The sequence below is a fragment of the Mobula hypostoma genome, chromosome 3 (assembly GCF_963921235.1).
Source record: "Mobula hypostoma chromosome 3, sMobHyp1.1, whole genome shotgun sequence".
Classification (NCBI taxonomy): domain Eukaryota; kingdom Metazoa; phylum Chordata; class Chondrichthyes; order Myliobatiformes; family Myliobatidae; genus Mobula; species Mobula hypostoma.
Window position 1 is genome coordinate 206,043,259 of NC_086099.1, and position 20,815 is coordinate 206,064,073.

The 20,815-nt window shown below is 42.1% G+C and overlaps 1 protein-coding gene across 4 annotated transcripts in view; it reads left to right on the top strand.

Annotated features, from left to right (window-relative positions):
- The window catches only part of esyt2b (extended synaptotagmin-like protein 2b), a 200,906-nt gene that overhangs the window by 119,032 nt on the left and 61,059 nt on the right, over positions 1 to 20,815 (top strand). For all 4 annotated transcript variants that reach the window (XM_063044411.1, XM_063044412.1, XM_063044413.1 and 1 more), the window contains exon 7: positions 18,602 to 18,657. In XM_063044411.1, the coding sequence (XP_062900481.1) occupies positions 18,602 to 18,657 (56 nt within the window). The remainder of the gene's footprint in view (positions 1 to 18,601; positions 18,658 to 20,815) is intronic.

The following is a 20,815-nucleotide window of genomic DNA, read 5'->3' on the forward strand; positions in this document are numbered from 1 at the left end:
CAATCTGAGCCGACTGGGGTCTACAAGTGAGGAAATCCAGGACCCAACTGCACGAGGCAGTATTGAGGCCCAGTTCTTGGAGTTTACTAATCCCTTTCCATCTTGGTAATTCTTTCTTCTTTCTCTTCCACTGGGCAGAAGGTATTTAAGCAGGCTCAAAGAAAGTTTCTAACCAGCTGTGATAAGGCTGTGATAAAAAGGACTTATTATTATACCCAAAAAAATGAACTCTTAATCTCTCAACATAGCTTGCACAGTCCCTTTGTCTACCTGCAGTGCTTCTCTGTAACTGTAACATTGTTCTGCATTCTGTTATTGCTTTTTCTCTTTTGTACTACTTCAGTCTGCTTATGGATAGAATGAACTGTCTGGATGACATGCCAACGAAAATTTTTCCCTATATCTTAGTACGTGTGACAATAATAAGCCAATTACCAGTATCACTGTTCTCTCCCCTGAACTCCAAGATAAATACAGTGGAAAGTATTCATTTAAGACTTCTCCCATTTACTCTGGCTGCACACATAGGTTACCAGACTGACCCCAAGTGAATGTATTCTCTCGCCAGCTAACCTTTTACCCTTAGTATATCTCAGTTTAGCTGAACCTTTTCCAAGTGCAAGAAGACTTGATTCTGATGTTTATTAATATAATTGTAATCCTTAATTTCCAAAATAGTCCATAAAAACTTTCTTCCTTCCCTTTCCAAACCTTTTTTTTTGTGTTATCCCTATACAAAGCACTCTGACTGGGACCAGTGAGTGCTTTGCTTTAGTAAACTTTATAGGTTATGTAATTTTCTAACTTAAAACAAGACTAGTATTCTATATGCTTTGCTCTGTTAACTGTCCTACCAACAAATATTTGTATCTCATGTCCCCCATTTGTATAATTTAGGGTCTTTTTTCTCATTATTCTTCCTCTTTTTTTTGCGTCAGTTTTGGATGTCAAATTTCAGCTGATTTTATTATTCTGTGTGTTTCTTCATATAGCCTACTGTTGTCTTTCATAGTGATTACTTCAAATGTTTGTGCTTTCTGCAAAATTTGAAGATGTGACCTGTATCTCCAGGTTCTTTGAGACATACCAAAAACTGGAGTGGATTGAGTAGCTAACAGCACTTCACTGTATGCCTCCCTCCAGGCTGAAAAACAACTAAATGTGTTAATTCTGTTTCTTTACCAACCTTGCATCTGTGCTGCAACTGAACCTTTTATCCCTTGGGCTTTACAAAGACTAAAGCACTTGTGCTTTCCTCATCCTCCCATTCTGTTATCTCATCAACAAACTGTCATTACATCAGTGCTGGTCCTTTGTATTGTTTTTTGTTCTTGGCTGTTTGTTTTAAAATCATAAGAACTAGCTTACTTTTTTTGCCAAGTTCATCTTTCTGTCCATTTTTGAACAAATTTGGAATATTTTACTCAAGCCCCTTCACAGATTGTGGCAAGCAGCTCTGCAGTTTGTTCTTATTTCTTTTGGCAAACTGTGATGTATCTCATCTGGTTCTGGTGATCTCTCTCCTTTACTAGTACCATAGATCTTGTTACTGCTTCCTTTTTGGGTCAATCTGATGTATCAGTTTCTTGTCTACCACTATTTTCAAAACTGGTAAATATTGATGCAAAGTACTCATTGCAAGTCAAGCCTTCTGTTTCCATATTGACCCTTAATTGCCCTTCTGGTTCATTGGCAGGCCTTTTTACTTCTAAATGCTCAAGGAAAAGGTATAGATTGCCTTTAATCCTAGCCTCCAATCTATTATTTTCTTGCTGCTCTGGTTCACTATTCATGTCACCTAATACTTACTAGTTTTCTATTTTGTTATTAAGTTGACTCCTCTCATCAAATTTTTTTCACTGGTGGATTGTCCTTAGAGTATCTAAATAAATTTCAGTATCCTGATGCATACATTGAGTCAGTTGGGGAACTGGCATAACACTCCTGTATTAATTATTAATATATTTACTTTGCCTGGGGTATGACATACCAGGGCATTTTCATAATAAATGTCTCACAATACTCTAGAAAGAATATAAAGCATAATGATACTTAATCATGCAGTTTCATGTTGCTGTTCCAGGATCTTGGAGCTGCCTGATGGCAGAGTGCCACAGGTGCTGCAAAGAGAAATTTTGAATGCTGACTCACACAAATGGAGAGAGAATACTTTACATTTGTCAATGCTGTACTGCTGGCATTTAAGCTGGGCTTTTTTTTGTCAGTTAATTGGGTGTCCTGCTAAGCAGCTTAACAGGAGTCTTTGTGAATCTAAAATATCTAGCTGGAAGGTTTGCAGAACTGAAAAGTTGAAGGTCATTGCCATAGGCATGCATTCACTGGATATAAATGCCATGAAAAGTAGCTTTTTGCAGCAGCAGTGCAAAACCTTGTTGATATTTTCAATGGTGGCTGAGAAGTGTTTGACCTTGGAGTGCTGGTAGAGGAGAATTTTTTACCTAGGTGACTCAAAGGTTTTAAGCTGAAGGATGTCAGTCAAGAAATTTCAGTTTTCAAATCTATTATTAAACTACATTCCTTTTTCTCTACTGTTTAATAGAACAGTTCTTGGGGCTTTATACTTAAAAACTTTAAAATATTTTATGTTGAGGCTTATCAGCAGTCCATTTTAGAATGATTTCAGCACAGAGTTGTGATCAGGTTTTAGAAATGAACCAGGAAATCAGTTTCTCAATAATCTTTAAGTTGTAAATAATGCATGCAAAGTATTTGATAAATAATCTACCAATGGACATCATAAGTTCAAGCCATCTAGAAGATAATAGAATGAAGATAACTGTTACTTTATAATATGTAGAATAGGAAATGGATGATATAACTTGGCAGTAAGGATAGAAGTAATTTGGGAAAGCAGTTAGCTAGTACCTGTATCTTGAAACAGAACATGTCAGTTTACGTTTCAAGTGTAGTTTCAAACCAGAACACTGCTCTAACGTTGATCAGTATAGTTATCCAATACTTTGAACAGTTAACTACTTGAGCTAAGTGCTTTTAGCATTATTTGATTTTGTTGCAATATCCAGCAGCTAGGTTCTTTTGTTTAATGAATTAGAATGAATGAAGTATGATGTTCAATGTCCAGGTATATCAGCCCGTTATAAAATACTCATTGGCTAATTGTGGTTTATGTCATCGGAATGATTATGTACTGTTGTAAATACCAGATGAATATTTTCCTCTGTACCCTTTACATGTAATTATTTATTGGAGTTAATCTCTGTTATAAGGGTAAAGCATCTCAATTTCAGAACACAAAACTAGATCAAGTCTAAGAAAGCATAAGCAAAGCTTTTATTTGTGGTTTATTTCCCCTGAGATAAAGCCTCAGTTGGATATTGTGGAATTTGGCAAAGACAGCAGCACAGGATACTATTTGACCTTCCTGTCTTTCCAATAAAAAGGCTGTCTGGAACTGATTCATACAGTAGGAATCCTTCACAGTATGTTGCTTAATATTGCCATATAAGATTATAATGAAGTTATCGGCAGTTGCAGGCGGAATAAGTTCAAGCTGCGTTATGTGGCAAATCTTGATCTATATTTGTCTGAGAATACCTTAAATGGGGATAATTAAGGTTCCCAAACTCCATTTGAAGCCATGTTATATGGAGTTATAATGAAACAGCAAAAACCTCACAATCTGCACCACGAGCAAGTTTACCCAACTGTAATGTCAACAATGACCACACAACCATCTGAGAGCGAATGATCTTGCACATAAATTGCGTGTGAATGGTTACATTCATGATACCAGAGCCAATAAATGAGTTACATATCTGAATTTATTTCCTAGCCTTTGGGAAGGAGCTGTATTCTACATTTCCCACAAAGTTAGGAAGTTAATGTCTGCTGTAATCCCGCTTACTATATTTAACCTAAAGGTGTATGGAGATTACTAAAATCAATGCAACTGACATCATGTTGCTTTAAGACTCCAAGCAAGTAACAAAATGTGTGAGAAATTAAACTCCGTTGAGCAGTGGTAAATGGTTTATTATTGTCATATGTAGCAAGGTACAGTAGAAAAATTCCTCTTCTATGTACCATTTATACAGATCAACTCATTACAATTGTGCTTTAATCTGGTCATAGAGTCAGAGAATAATGTGGCATGGAAACTGATGCTTCATCCCAGCTGGTCCATACCAATCACACCGTCCTTTCTATAGTCCCAATTGCAATTCAGTTCAATTTAATTCAAGCTTAATTGTCATTTAACCATATATGAATACTCATGAAACACACATCAAAGTTGCTGGTGAACGCAGCAGGCCAGGCAGCATCTATAGGAAGAGGCGCAGTCGACGTTTCAGGCCGAGACCCTTCGTCAGGACTAACTGAAGGAAGAGTGAGTAAGGGATTTGAAAGCTGGAGGGGGAGGGAGAGATGCAGAATGATAGGAGAAGACAGGAGGGGGAGGGATAGAGCCGAGAGCTGGACAGGTGATAGGCAAAAGGGGATACGAGAGGATCATGGGACAGGAGGTCCGGGAAGAAAGACGGGGGGGGCGGTGACCCAGAGGATGGGCAAGAGGTATATTCAGAGGGACAGAGGGAGAAAAAGGAGAGTGAGAGAAAGAATGTGTGCATAAAAAAGAGTAACAGATGGGGTACGAGGGGGAGGTGGGGCCTAGCGGAAGTTAGAGAAGGCAATGTTCATGCCATCAGGTTGGAGGCTACCCATACGGAATATAAGGTGTTGTTCCTCCAACCTGAGTGTGGCTTCATCTTTACAGTAGAGGAGGCTGTGGATAGACATGTCAGAATGGGAATGGGATGGGGAATTAAAATGTGTGGCCACTGGGAGATCCTGCTTTCTCTGGCGGACAGAGCGTAGATGTTCAGCAAAGCGGTCTCCCAGTCTGCGTCGGGTCTCACCAATATATAAAAGGCCACATCGGGAGCACCGGACGCAGTATATCACCCCAGTCGACTCACAGGTGAAGTGATGCCTCACCTGGAAGGACTGTTTGGGGCCCTGAATGGTGGTAAGGGAGGAAGTGTAAGGGCATGTGTAGCACTTGTTCCGCTTACACGGATAAGTGCCAGGAGGGAGATCAGTGGGGAGGGATGGGGGGGACGAATGGACAAGGGAGTTGTGTAGGGAGCGATCCCTGCGGAATGCAGAGAGAGGGGGGGAGGGAAAGATGTGCTTAGTGGTGGGATCCCATTGGAGGTGGCGGAAGTTACGGAGAATAATATGTTGGACCCGGAGGCTGGTGGGGTGGTAGGTGAGGACCGGGGGAACCCTATTCCTAGTGGGGTGGTGGGAGGATGGAGTGAGAGCAGATGTACGTGAAATGGGGGAGATGCGTTTAACAGCAGAGTTGATAGTGGAGGAAGGGAAGCCCCTTTCTTTAAAAAATGAAGACATCTCCCTCGTCCTAGAATGAAAAGCCTCATCCTGAGAGCAGATGCGGCGGAGACGGAGGAATTGCGAGAAGGGGATGGCGTTTTTGCAAGAGACAGGGTGAGAAGAGGAATAGTCCAGATAGCTGTATGATGGCATGAACATTGACTTCTCTAGCTTCCGCTAGGCCCCACCTCCCCCTCGTACCCCATCTGTTACTCTTTTTTATGCACACATTCTTTCTCTCACTCTCCTTTTTCTCCCTCTGTCCCTCTGAATATACCTCTTGCCCATCCTCTGGGTCACCCCCACCCCCGTCTTTCTTCCCGGACCTCCTGTCCCATGATCCTCTCGTATCCCCTTTTGCCTATCACCTGTCCAGCTCTCGGCTCTATCCCTCCCCCTCCTGTCTTCTCCTATCATTTTGCATCTCCCCCTCCCCCTCCAACTTTCAAATCCCTTACTCACTCTTCCTTCAGTTAGTCCTGACGAAGGGTCTCGGCCTGAAACGTCGACTGCGCCTCTTCCTATAGATGCTGCCTGGCCTGCTGCGTTCACCAGCTACTTTGATGTGTGTTGCTTGAATTTCCAGCATCTGCAGAATTCCTGTTGTTTGCGTTTAAAATGAATACTCATGAATCCAGCCAAATGAAACATTGTTGCTACAGGGTCAAGGTGCAAAGACACATTACCAATAGTCACACAGAGTAAGCACACACAAGATCACAGTCACGTAATAGGAGTCTTGAAGCCACTTCCCCCACCCCCTGCGCCGATGCAGCTTGTTGCATGCAAGTCAATAAACCCATATACGATATCAGTAAAAACACAACGATGCAGAATATGTGTGTATATATGGTGCACACACCCAGCCCACAGACTGGCCCCTGATGCTTGCCAGGCAAATCCGTGGCTTTGAGGCCCACTCCCCACATATGCAAGCCCTTGTAGAATATTAGTAAAAACACAACCAGACAAATAAATATGTACATAGTCCAGACCCCTTAGTCTATTTTAAATCTTCAGTCACAACTGTGCTACGCCGGCCCTCTCCTCCAGCGGCTGAAATGCAAGCGGCCCTGCAGCTTGAGTCCTGAATCCATTGAATGCCTCTTAAAAAAAAATCTGCAGTCATCTACAACAACAGAACTTGGCTTCTGCCAAGTGAAACATTGGGAAGGCAGATCCGACTCCATCTGGGCACAGTGTCACACCACCCTCGGTGAAGCGCAACGACTTTGACCCCTCACTCTGGGTGGCTGCAAACAGGCAACACCATGGCTTCACGCCTAGCTTTCGCTGCGACTGATGGCTAGGGCTCCTACATTGCGGCGTACCTGATTAACAATGTCCAAAGGGGTCTTGCAATCCCCTGAAAAGCAACCATGACAGCTACTCACTATCTGACTGTAAACCTCCATTGACCCAGGCAGCAGCATGTTGCACAGCACTTTCACTATCTCTGCCAGGGAGCAACTCGCTGATGGTGTAGACATGCAGTCCTTTGAGTTCTTAAGGTACAGCAGGATCTTGCAATCATTAGATGTATATGTAAGTAGAACGGTAGCATCTTTTGTTGACCCCATAGAAGCCACTGCAACCAGTTGTGCCATCATCTTGCCGAATGTGTACCTGTGTTTGGCCCATAATCCTCCGAGGCCTTCCCCTCTGTACCTATCAAAATGGCTGGCATCAACCTGGCTAAAGTCCCCTTCAAATCAACTTCAGCAGCTCTTCTGTGTCATGCTTCTATAATTCCCTTTACTCCAATGTACTACAGACACATCCGACTTTAGCTTCTCCCTCCCAAATTGCAAGGTGAGCTCTATCATATTATGATCACTGCTTCCTAGGCGTTCCGTTACCTTGAGCTCCCTAATCAAATCTGTTCATTTCATAACACCCAATCCAGAATTGCCTTTTTCTTAGTGGGCTCAATCACAAGCTGCTCTAAAAAGCTAACTTGTGGACATTCTACATATTAACTGTCTTGCGATCCAGCACCAACCTGATTTTCCCAATCTACCTGCATATTGAAATCCCCAATCCCCCATGGCTATTGTAATATTGCTCTTTTCACATGTCTTTTCTAACTCGCGTGGTAATTTATATTCCAAATCTTGGCTGCTAGTCAGAGTTCTGCATATAACTTCCATCAGGTTCTTTTTCCCCTTGCAGTTTCTTAACTCTGTCCACAAGGATTCTCCATCTTCTCTGCACTATATAAACCTCTTTCTAAGGATCTTACTTCATTTTTTACAAGCAGAGCCAACGTACCTCCTCTGTTTATATGCTTGTCCTTTTGATATAATGTGTATCCTTGGATGTTAAAATCCCATCTATGATCTTCTTTCAGTCACGACTCTGATGACCACAACACTATACAGTACCTACCAATCTCTAACAGTGCTGCAAGATCATTTACTTTATTCTGTGTACTGTGTCCATTCAAATATAACACCTTCATTCCTGTTTCCATCACTCTTTTTGATTTTGCCCCCATTATACTTCAACTCATTAGTGAATCCAACTTTACCCTATCGCCTACCTGACCTTCATCACAGTCGCACTACGCATTGCATCTGCTTAACTACATGCCAACTGCTCCATCCTCAACTCTATCATTCCGGTTCCCATCCCTCTGCCAATAATCCAGAAATCTGAAACCCTGCCCCCTGCACCAATGCTTCAGCCATGCATTCATCCGCCAAATAATCCTATTTTACCCTCACTGACATGTGGAACAGGCAGGAATCCAGAGAGGTTCTGCTTTTCAGCTTTCTAACTCTCCATATTTTTTCTTCAGGACCTCATCCTTTCTGTTACCTGTGCTGTTGGTACCAATATGTACAAAAACCAAGCAGGTCTCGTTGAGCTTTGTCTGCGGAGCAAAAGATTGCTTGGGTTATTAGTAACATAGCAAGAGCCAATAAAAAGAAGCGAGTTATAGGCGGAGTGGCAATTGTCTGGGAGGGCCAGGGTTAGAGTGAGATGCTTTGGTTCAATAGGCTTCAGCAAAGACAGGTTGAAGCTTTAAGTTTCTACTAAGTTTTATTTCTCTTTGTCCATTATTAAATATCTCGTGCATTGTGAATGGATCCAGTGTTAGAGGTATATTCTTTGTGTGCAGTGTGAGAACTCTGGGAGATCTCCAGTCTCTCTGATAACAACTGCAAGAAGTGCGTCAAGCTGCAGCTCCTTAGAGATTGTGTTAAGGCTGTTCACCCTCTCCCTTTAGAATGCCCAAGACTCCATCCAAGACATCCCTGACTGTGGCACAGTTGGAGGCAACATCTCATCTGCTTGTCTTTTACACGTCCACAGAATCTCCTAGGTCCCTCTGTTCTACAATGTTAGTCATTGACCTGCCATTCACTGTTTAGTTCCTGTCCTATTTGAATGTTCAAAATGCATCACCTCACGCTTATCTAAGGTGAAATCTATTTGCCATTCCTGAGCCTTATCTCTCCAAGTGATCAAGATCTCTTTCTAATTCACAGCAGCCTGCTTTACTATAAATGAGTTGCCCTAATTTAGCATGATCAGCAAACTTGTTACTCGTACCATGCATATTTGCATTCAAATTATTTGCATAGTAATGAATAATAGAGGTCCCAGCATTCACCCCTGAGGCATCCCACTAGCCACAGTTAGAGCGCAAACAACAGGAATTCTGCAGATGCTGGAAATTCAAGCAACACACATAAAAGTTGCTGGTGAATGCAGCAGTAGTTACTCTACTGTAAAGATGAAGCCACACTCAGGTTGGAGGAACAACACCTTATATTCCGTCTGGGTAGCCTCCAACCTGATGGCATGAACATCGACTTCTCTAACTTCCGCTAATGCCCCACCTCCCCCTCGTACCCCATCTGTTACTTATTTTTATACACACATTCTTTCTCTCACTCTCCTTTTTCTCCCTCTGAATATACCCCTTGCCCATCCTCTGGGTCTCCCCCGCCCCACTTGTCTTTCTTCCCGGATCTTCTGTCCCATGATCCTCTCATATCCCTTTTGCCAATCACCTGTCCAGTTCTTGGCTCCATCCTTCCCCCTCCTGTCTTCTCCTATCATTTTGGATCTCCCCCTCCCCCTCCAACTTTCAAATCCCTTACTCACTCTTCCTTCAGTTAGTCCTGACGAAGGGTCTCGGCCTGAAACGTCGACTGCACCTCTTCCTAGAGATGCTGCCTGGCCTGCTGCGTTCACCAGCAACTTTTATATGTGTAGCCACAGTTAGAGAATCAACCTTCGGCCATCATCCTCTACTTCCAATCATTGCTCCAATTCTGTATCCCTGTACCTAATCTTCCAGATCAACCTGCAAAGTGAGAACCTGTCAGAAGCCTCACCGAAGTTCAAGTAAACAATATCCACTGACATATCTTCATCTTAGTTAACTCTGCAAAAGAAAAACTTTTTTTTGATCAATGGCTAACGACAAAGCAACTATCTCTATAAGGGCCTCCCTAGTTTCTTCCTTGGCCGCTCATAAGGGGATGCACTTGGTCAGGTCCTGGGCATTTGCCCATCTTAATGTGCCTCAAAGCAGAATTGCCCCTTTCTTTGCAATGTGTATATATTCCAAGACCTCACTACTTATTATCCTAATTTCTTTGCCATCCATGATGTTCTCCTTAGTAAATAGCGAGGGGAAATAGATGTTTAAAAATTTTAGCCATCTGCTGCAGCTGCACACAAAGGGTATCTTTAAGATGGCCTAATCTCTCCCTAGTCACCCTTTTACTGCTAATATATTTGAAGAACCCCCTGGGATTATTTTATCACCCTGCCTGCACATAAACTTGTTATCTTTGTTGAGGGATTCATTTGTACACAGCTGCATAAAAGCAATGTATGCTTTCTCTTTCCTTATCAGAGCCTCTATCTCTTGTCAGCTGGGTATGCCCACCCTTCAGCCTAACAGGGACATGCTACCCCTGGGCTTATAATATGACTCTTTTAAAAGCCTGCCGCTTGCTAGCTGTTCCTTTGCCTTTAAGTGGTCACCCAGTCAACTCTAGCTAACCTGTGGACCTGTTTTATCTTTTTCCGTAACTATTTAAAAACTAATAGAATGTGACCACTGGACCCAAAGTGCTCCCCAGCTGCCACTTTGGTTGCTAGGCCTACTTCGTTCCTCAAGAATGTTCAATATTGCGCCTTCCCATGTAGGTTCCTCAACACCTTGAGTAAGAAAACTGTCTTCAACACACTACACAAGTTGCACCTTATCCAGACCCAGAGTAGGTGGCCCACTCAATACTGGGAAAACTGAAATCTCCCATGTGCACTACACTACAACTACCTGCAATTTCTCAACACATCTGCTCCTCAAGTTCCCTCTGACTATTGGGGAAAAAAGACCATAAGATATAGGAGCAGAATTAGGCTATCTGGCCAATCGTGTCTGTTCCGCCATTCAATCATGGCTGATTCTTTTCTCTATCTCCTCCTCAACCTCAGTTCCCAGCCTTCTCCCCGTAACCTTTGATGCCATGTCCAATCAAGAACCTATCAATCTCTGCCTTAAATACATCCAACGACCTGGCTTCCACAGCTCCATGTGGCAACAAATTCCATAAATTCACCACCCTCTGGCTATAGAAATTTCTCCACATCTCTGTTTTAAATGGATGCCCCTCTATCCTGAGGCTGTGCCCTCTTGTCCTAGACTCCCCCGCCATGGGAAATATCCTTTCCACATCTACTCTATCTAGGCCTTTAAACATTCGAAAGGTTTCAACGAGATCCCCCCCTCATCCTTCTGAATTCCAGCGAGTACAGACCCAGAGCCATCAAACGTTCGTCATATGATAACCCTTTCATTCCTGGAATCATCTTTGTGAACCTTCTCTGGACCCTGTCCAATGCCAGCACATCTTTTCTAAGATGAGGGGCCCAAAACTGTTCACAATACTCAAGGTGAGTCCTCACCAGTGCCTTATAAAGCTTCAGCATCACATCCTTGCTCTTGTATTCTAGACTTCTTGAAATGAATGCTAACATGACATTTGTCTTCCTCACCACCAACTCAACCTGCAAGTTAACCTTTAGGGTGTTCTGCGCAAGAACTCCCAAGTCCCTCTGCATCTCAGATGCCTGGATAGTCTCCCTGTTTAGAAAATAGTCCGGACATTTATTTCTACTACCAAAGTGAATGGCCATGCATTTTCCAAGATTGTATTTCATTTGCCACTTTCCTGCCCATTCTCCTAATCTGTCCAAGTTCTTCTGCATCCTGCCTGTTTCCTCAACACTACCTGCCCCTCCACCAATCTTCGTATCATCTGCAAAAGTGACAACAAAGCCACCGATTCCATCATCTAAATCATTTATATACAGCATAAAAAGAAGTGGTCCCTACGCCGACTCCTGCGGAACAGCACAAGTCACTGGCAGCCAACCAGGAAAGGATCCTTCTATTCCTTCTCGCTGCATCCTACCAATCAGCCAATGCTCTAACCATGTTTGTAACTTTCCTGTAATACCATGGGCTTTTAACTTGGTAAGCAGCCTCATGTGTGGCACCTTGTCAAGGCCTTCTGAAAGTTCAAGTATGCAACATCCACTGCATCCCCTTTATCTATCCTACTTGTAAACTCCTCAAAGAATTCCAACAGGTTTGTCAGACAGGATTTTCCTTGAAGGAAACTATGCTGACTTTGTACTACCTTGTCCTGTGTCACCAAGTACTCCATCACCCCATCCTTAACAATTGACTCCAGCATCTCCCCAACCACTGAGGTCAGGCTTACTGGTCTATAATTTCCTTTCTGTTGCCTTGCTTCCTTTCTTAAAGAGTGGAGTAACGTTTGCAATTTTCCAGTCCTCTGGCACTATGCCAGAGTCCAGTGATTTTTAAAAGATCATTTCTAATACCACCACAATCTCTAACGCTACCTCTTTCAGAACCCTAGGATGCAGTTCATTTGGTTCAGGTGACTTCTGTATCTTTGGGTCTTTCAGCTTTTTGAGTACCTTCTCTGTTGTAACAATAACTGCACCCACTTCGCTTCCTTCACACACTACAACATCAGGCATACTGCTAGTGTCATCCACAGTGAAGACTGACGCAAAATACTCATTTAGTTCAGCAGCCATCTCCTTGTCCCCCATTATTATTTCTCCTGCCTCTTTTTCTAGTGGTCCTGTATCCACTCTTATTTCTCTTTTATTTTTAGCATACTTGAAAAAACTTTTACTATCCACTTTGCTATTATTTGCTAGCTTGCTTTCATATTTCATCTTTTCCCTTCTAATGATTTTTTTTTAGTTGCTCCTGTAGGTTTTTAAAAACTTCCTAATCCTCTATCTTCCCACAAATTTTTGCTTTGTTGTATGCCCTTTCTTTTGTTTTTACAATAGCTTTGACTTCCTTTGTCAACCACGGTTGTACTATTTTACCATTTGAGTGTTTCTTCATTTTTGGAACACGTATGTCTTGCACCTTCTTCATTTTTCCCAGAAACGCACACCATTGCTGCTCTACTGAATCCCTGCCAGCAGCTCCTTCCAATTTACTTTGGTCAACTTCTCACTCATACCACTGTAATTTCCCTTACTCCACTGAAATACTGCTACTTCAGACTTTACTTTCTCCCTATCACATTTCAGACTGAACTCAATCATATTGTAATCACTGGTTCCTAAGGGTTCTTTTACCTTAAGTTCCCTAATCGCCGCTAGTTCATTACATGACATCCAATCCAGTATAGCTAATCCCTTAGTAGACTCAACGACAAATGGCTCTATCTCTTAGGCATTCAACAAACACTCTCTTGAGATCCATTACCAACCTGATTTTTCTCAATCGACCTGCATGTTAAAATCTTCCATGACTACCATAACGTTGCCCTTTTGACTCGCCTTTTCTATTTCCTGTTGTAACCTGTGGTCCACCTCCTAGCCACTGTTGGAGGCCTGTATATAACTGTCATCAATGTCCTTTTATCCCTGTGGTTTCTTAACCCACAAGGATTCAACATCTTCTGATCCTGTGTCACATCTTTCTACTGATTTGATGCCATTCTTTACCAGTAGAGCCACACTACCCCACTCTGCTGACCTTACTATCCCTCCAAAATAACGTGTAACCTTGGACATTCAGTTCCCCATTACAACCATCCTTCAGCCACGATTCAGTGATGGCCACAACATCATACCTGACAATCTGTACTATTGCAACAAGATCATCCACCTTATTTCTTATACTATGTGCATTTAGATAGAACACCTTGAGTACCATGTTTGCTGTCCTTTCTGACTCTGCATCCCTAATGATTTGATACTCAGCCTGTTGGCTGCAACTAAGTCCCATCACCTGCCTGCACTTCCTGACAACCTGACTGCACGCCATCTTTACTTTTTTACCATCTGTCCTTTCCTGAGTCCCTTCATTCTGGTTCTCACCCCCCTGCTAAGTTAGTTTAAACCCTCCCCAACAGCTCTAACAAACCTGCCTGCGAGAATATTGGTCCCCCTCGGGTTCAGGTGCAACCCGTCACTTTTGAACAGATCATACCTCCCCCAGAAGAGATCCCAATTATCCAAGAACCTGAAGCCCTGTCACCTTCACCAGCTTCTCAGCCCTGCATTTATCTGCCAAATAATCCTGTTTCTACCCTCAACTGGTGTGTGGCACAGGCAGCAATCCAGAAATTACTGCCTGGGAGGTCCTGCTTCTCAGCTTTCTACTTAGCTCTCTAAATTCCCTTTTCAGGACCTCATTGCTTTTCCTTCTTATGTCATTGGTACCAATATGTACCAAGACATCTGGCTGCTCCTCCCTTGCCAACATGTTGTGGACGTGATCTGAGACATCCCTGACCCTGGCACCTGGGAGGCAACATACCATCCGGGTGTCCCATTCACATCCACCAAGACTCCTGTCTGTTCCCCTCACTATCGAGTCCCCTAACACTACTGCTCCCTTCTTCTCTCTTGCCCTTCTGCACCACGGACCCATGCTCAGTGCCTGTAACCCAGTCGCCATGGCATTCCCCCAGGAGGTCATCCCCCACAAAAGTATCCAAAGCGGTATACTTGTTTTTGAGTGGAATGGCCACAGGGATGTTCTGCTCTTGCTGCTTATTTCCATTTCTCCTGACGGACACCCAGCTACTTGTCTCCTGCAACTTCGGGGTGACTATTTCTGTCGTAACTTTGATCAATTATATCCTCACTCTCCCGTACAAGCTGAAGGTCAAAGAAGGAGGGGTGACGTTACTAGTCAGGGAGAATGTCATGATGTTGCTTGGTCAAGACAGACTGGAGAACTGGTCTTGAGGCATTATTGCTTGAATTGAGAAATAAGAAAGGTTTGACCACGTTAATGGGGCTATATTACAGACCACTCAATTCAAGGGATTTAGAGGAACAATTTTGCAGAGCTCGCAGACTGTTGCAAGAAACAGAAGGTTGTGATCATAGGTGATTTTAACTTTCCACATCTTGACTTGGGCTCCCAAAGTGTAAAAAGATGAGATGGGACAGAGTTGGTCAAATGTCTTCAGAAACGTTTCCTCTATCAGTACACAGAAGTCCCAAATAGGGAGAGTGTGTGACACAAGATCTCCTATTAGGGAATGAGACAGAGGAGGTGACAGAAGTTTCTGTAGGGGAACACCGCATCTAGTGATCGCAGTGCCATTACTTTCAAAGTAAATATAGGGAATCTTGGTTTGAAGAGCTGTTGAGGCCATGGTTAAGAAAAAAAAGGAGATGCATAGCAGGTATAGGCAGGTAGGAACAAACTAGGTGCTTGTGGAGCGTAAGAAATGCAAGAAAACACTTAAGAAATCCAGAGAAAATGAAGGGATTCTACAGAAATGTTAAGAGCAAAAGGATTGCGAGGGACAAAGTTGGTACACTGGACGATCAGAATGGTAATCCATGTGTGGAGGTAGAAGAGATCGGGGAGATCTCAAATAAATTTTTTTGCATCTGTATTTAGTCAGAAGATGGACCCAAAATCTATAGAAGTGAGGCAAAGGGGCATCAACTTCATGAACCCTGTTCAGATTACAAAGGAGGAGGTGTTCGGTGTCCTGAGGCAAATTAGGATGGATAAATCCCCAGGGCCTGGCAAAGTGTTCCTTTGGACCTTGTGAGAGACAAGTACAGAAATTGCCAGGGCCTTAGCAGAGATATTTAAATCATCCTTAACAACAGGTGAGGTACCAGAGGATTGCAGGATAAAACCAGGAAACTATAGGCCAGTGAGCCTGACATCAGTGGTAAGAAAGTTATTGGAAGGTATTCTGAGGGACCGAATATGTAAGTTTTTGGATAGACATGGACTGATTAAGGATAGTTAGCATCGCTTCATGCCTGGTAATTTTTCGAGGAAGTTATCAGGAAAGTTGATGAAGGCAAGGCAGTAGATGTTGTCTATGTGGACTTTTGCTTAGCAGTTGACAACGTCACACATGCAAGGTTAGTCAGGGAGGTTCAGTCACTTGGCATTCAAGATGAGGTAGTAAATTGAGTTAGACATTGGCTTTTTGGGAGAAGCCTGATAGTCAGGCCTGTTACTACTGGAGAGCTGCAGGGGTCGGTGCTGAGTATGTTGTTGTTTGTCATTTATATCAACAATCTGGACATCTATATCAATGATCTGGATGATAATGTAGTTAACTGGATCAGCAAATTTGTAGATGACATCAAGATTTAGGGTGTAGTGGACAGTGAAGAAGGCTATCATGGCTTGCGGAGGGACCAGCTGGAAAAATAGGCTGAAAAATGGCAGATAGAATTTAATGCAGAGAAGTGCAAGGTGTTGCACTTCAGTAGGATCAACCAGAGTAGGTCTTACACAGTAAGACAGAGTAGGGCACTGAGGAGTGTGGTAGAACAAATTGGGAATAAAGGTCCATAATTCATTGATGTGCCATCATAGGTAGATAGCATCATAAAGAAAGCTTTTGGCACATTGGCCTTCATAAATCAAAGTATTGAGTACAGGAAATGCAATGTTATGTTGAAGTTATACAAGTCATTAACGAGGCCTTATTTGAAGTTTTGGTCACCTACCTACAGGAAAGTTGTAAATAAAATTGAAAGTAGAGAGAAAATTTACAAGGATGTTGCTGGGTCTGGTGGAACTGAGTAATGAGGAAAGATTGAATAGGTTAGGACTTAATGCCCTGGAATGTAGAAAATTGAGAGGAGTTTTGATGGAGTTATACAAAATTATGAGGGGTATAGACAGGGTAAATGCAAGTGGGCTTTTTTCCACTGAGTTTAGGTGGGACTGCAACAGAGGTTATGGCTTAAGGGTGAAAGGTGTAAAATTTAAGGGGAACATGAGTGGAAATTTCTTCACTCAGAGGGTCATGAGAGTGTGGAACAAGCTGCCAGCACAAGTGGACCTTGCAAGCTTGATTTCAATGTTTAAGAGAAGTTTGGATAGGTACATGGATGGTAGGGCTATGATCCCAGTGCGGGTCAATTGAAGTAGGCAGTTTAAATGCTTCAGCATGGACTAGATGGGTAGAAGGGCCTGTTTCTGTGCTTGCACTTTTCTATGACTCTAATTCACTGTCAGGAGAGAGAGAGTGAGAGAGTAGTAGAGTTAATGCAAGAAAAGTAGACCTGAGGTCATAGACCAGCAATGTTCTATTTGAATATTGTACTAGTCTATTCTTGCTTCACTGCAAATCTCAAATAAAATAGAAAATGCTGAAGATAGTCGGAAGGTCAACCAGTGTCTGTTTGTCTGGCGTCTGTTCAGATGAGGCATTAATTCACATGGACTTGCAGTTTTAATTGAAGTTAGTTTTATTTGGTGGTCCCAGTGTGGTTTTCCCTGCATGCAAGAAACCAAATGCAGACTGGGTGATCATTTTGCAAAACACGTCAGGAATGACCCTGAGTTTCCAATTACCCCTGACTTTATTTCTTAATCTTACTCACTTCCTAATCTTTTTATCTTCATCTGGCCACACTCTTTCCACATGTGATTATTTTACAAAGTACTTGGTGTAGAAACTCAGATTTAGTGCACTGCTTACACAATATGCTTACTTCTGCAGTGTATTACAGTTATGCTCATTTCAGGGTTGAATTGCAGCACACTGGAAATATTTTGGAGCACTGCCAAGCAAATTAGGTACAGTAATGATATTCTGGGGCACACCTGTTTTCCAGCAATCTCTGAAGTTTTTAATAGCTCTGAAGTCGTGCTTTTTGAAAGATAAGTTGGATAAGTTCACCACTTCACTCCCTCCCCCTTTCCTTCCCTCCCGTCTCATCTAACTAGCTCGTGATTCTTGCCTATCCACTGACCCTCTGATATGATTAAAGATTAACTTGTCACATGCGCATCAAAACATACAGTAAAGTGTGTTGTTTGCATCAATGACCAACACAGTCCAGGGATTGTGCTGGGGACAGCCTGCGAATGTTGCCAAGTTTCCGGCGCCAACATAATATTCCCAACCTCTTCCACCAATAGTACTTGTCTCAGCCCTACTATTGGGTGTCTCTTTACTCTGCTATAGCATGAGCCGGACCCACCGCGGCATACCTGCTATTTTTCTTTTCACTCTTTGTAATATGCAGCATATGAAAGTACATTCAGTAAGAGGGCCCATAACAAAAAGGTGGCTCCTCAAAGCCGATTGATATACTCCTGGAGGTGCCATGTAATTTCTAGGCTGAAATCTTTGCATAATTTCATTTTCAGTAGCCAATGTCTCGTTGTCAAGAATTTAAATTGCAGCCTGTCTATAGTTGCCTTTACTTTTCAGGGATCAATTTTTTTGCTCGATAAATGTGCAATTCTTGCATCAGAGTAACTCATCCTTCAGTGTTTATCAGCATGCATTATGATGATTAAAGCATTTTTGAAAGCAGCCATACCAGTGAACTCAAAATGACATAAAACTTAGAGAAAAGTCATTTAAATGTTTAATTCATCTTTTGGTGCAAATGATTTTCAAGCAGCTCAAAAAATTTTTAAATTTTCTTTTGTTGAGATGCAGCACAAAATAGGCCCTTCTGGCCCTTGGAGCCTTTCTTAGTTTGTAAATTAAATGTTACTTTATTTCTGAAAATCCTTTAATTTATTTTGAAATAAATACATAAAATACCTTAAATAAAATGGAAAAGAAATGAATTATCTTCTGGTATAAGTTCAAGGCCTACTTTTAATCAATCTTTGCAAGCTGAGCATTTTTTTCAAAGTTGCACACTGAGAATAATTTTTCCTGTTTTTAATTAACAGTTACTTGCCATTAACTGGACAGGACTAACAAATCTTCTGGATGTCCCTGGCTTGAAGTAAGTGCAGAACCCTTTGAGGTATTTCCTCAGGCTTCAACACTGTCTTGTTGGGCCAGCTTATAAATTTAAACCTGACAAGCTCTGAGGTCACTTTATTAGCTGTAATAGTGTTTTACAATTAATCTTGAGTTGCATGTAGGAGAAAAAGTACAGAACAGCTGGAGCATTGAAACTTTGAGCACCTTCCAGAGATTTTGGATATTAATAATGGAAATATACTGTATGTCTGTATGAGAATAAACCTCTGATGGTACAAAAACAATAAACTGCTACAGGTCAGGCAGCATCTGCGGAGGCAGAGGTCGGCATTTCTTGAAACTTTGTTTCTTTGCAGGGAGCTATCAGTTTAGATTGAAAGGGTAATTAGGCTCTGTGCATATTATCTGTCACATAGAACTCAAGTGCAGAATGGACCAGGCCATTTATCTCATCCATGGTGGCGTGTTTGCTCCACAGCACCTTTCTGTCACTTTCCCATTTGTTTTTGTTCTTTCTCCTAAGCTTACCTAATTTGCCCTAAGTCATGCCGATGAAGCTTGCCTGAATTCTCATTGACTGCTCGTCTTGAGTTTCTCTGAAAATTTCCTGTGTTACTTAATATTTTCCAATGTTTATGGTGCTTAACTTTGCACCCCTCTGGAGTGAAGGCGTCTTTCTACATTATTGGGTGAAAACTCTGGAGCTCACTGCAACTACATGATGAAAGTACCTTCTGAACACAAACAGCAGTGAATTAAAATGGCAGCTCTCCACCACCATTGTATGGGAGACTAGTAATAATCTTGTATATATCACCTATTTCACATATGTAAACTGTAGTATATACATTGCAACACAGGCAGTTCACTAGGCATGCAGGCTGTTGATCCACAGCAATGCCTGAGTGTAGCTATTAATTGCAGTCCATTGCTGTAAGGTCCTCAATACCAAGTGCCTTCCCAAGCAAAAATAACTGTTCAAGAATTCTATATTTTACCTGTTAGCAAGTCACTATGTGAGGTATAATAATTCTGATTAGAGACATAGAACAATGCAGCACAGATACTGGCCTTACAGCTTGGTGAATCAATGCTGACCACGATATCCATTCAGCTAATTGCAATTTAGTCAGTTAGTTTGTCATGTGTTTCTGTGATATCATTCTGGAGAAACATTGTATCATTTCTTAATGCATGCATTACTAAATGACAATAAAAGAGGACTGTGTATCCTTGTAATCTAATCTAATTTCCCACATTTGGCAGAAATCTCCCGTACCTGTCCAAGTACTTCTATCACTTCCTCTGGCAGCTCGTTCCATATATCCCCCACCCTCTACATGAAGAAGTTGTCCCTCATCTCTTTTAAATCTTTTCCCTCTCATCCTAAATCTCTGCCCTTAGTTTTGGCCTCCCTTACCCTGGGGAAAAGACTGTTACTTTCCTCCTTCTCCATAGATCTCATAATCTTAAACATTTTTGTGAGGTCACCCCTCATTCTCCTACATTCCAAGGAATAAAGATCTAGCCTGGCCAACTTCCTCCTATAACTTAGACCCTCTAGACCTGGCAACATCCTTTTCTGCATTCTTTCCAGTTCAACCACAATTTTCCTGTAACAGGGTAATCAAAACTGTACACAGTACTCCAAGTGCAGCCTCACTAACTACTTGTACCAACTGCGATTTAGTGTCCCAATGCCTGCATTTGGTACCCTGATTGGAGAAGATCATCATGTTATTAAATGCTTTTGTCACCACTCTGTCGACCTGTAATGCCTCTTACAACAAACTATGCACTTGTACTCCCAAGTCCCTCTGTTACACTACACTCCTTGGTGCCCTACCATTCATAGTATAAGTCCTATGCTGGTTTGTTGTTCCAAGATACATCCTCTCATACCTCCCGGTACTGAAGTCCACTCCTTGCCCCACTTCACAAAATAATTAAGACCCCTGTTATAATCCACGATAACCTTCTTCGCTATCAACAACATCTCCTAATTTCATGTCATCTACAGCTTTCTTAGTCATAGTCCTTTGAGGAATTGAATAAGATTAGAATTGTTCATGATATCCATACTAAGAATATTAATTATTACAAGAGTAATGTCTGATTGCCAAGCAGTTGTGTAGTAATTTTGGGGAAGAATGGCAATATTTCTGTATTAATTTTGT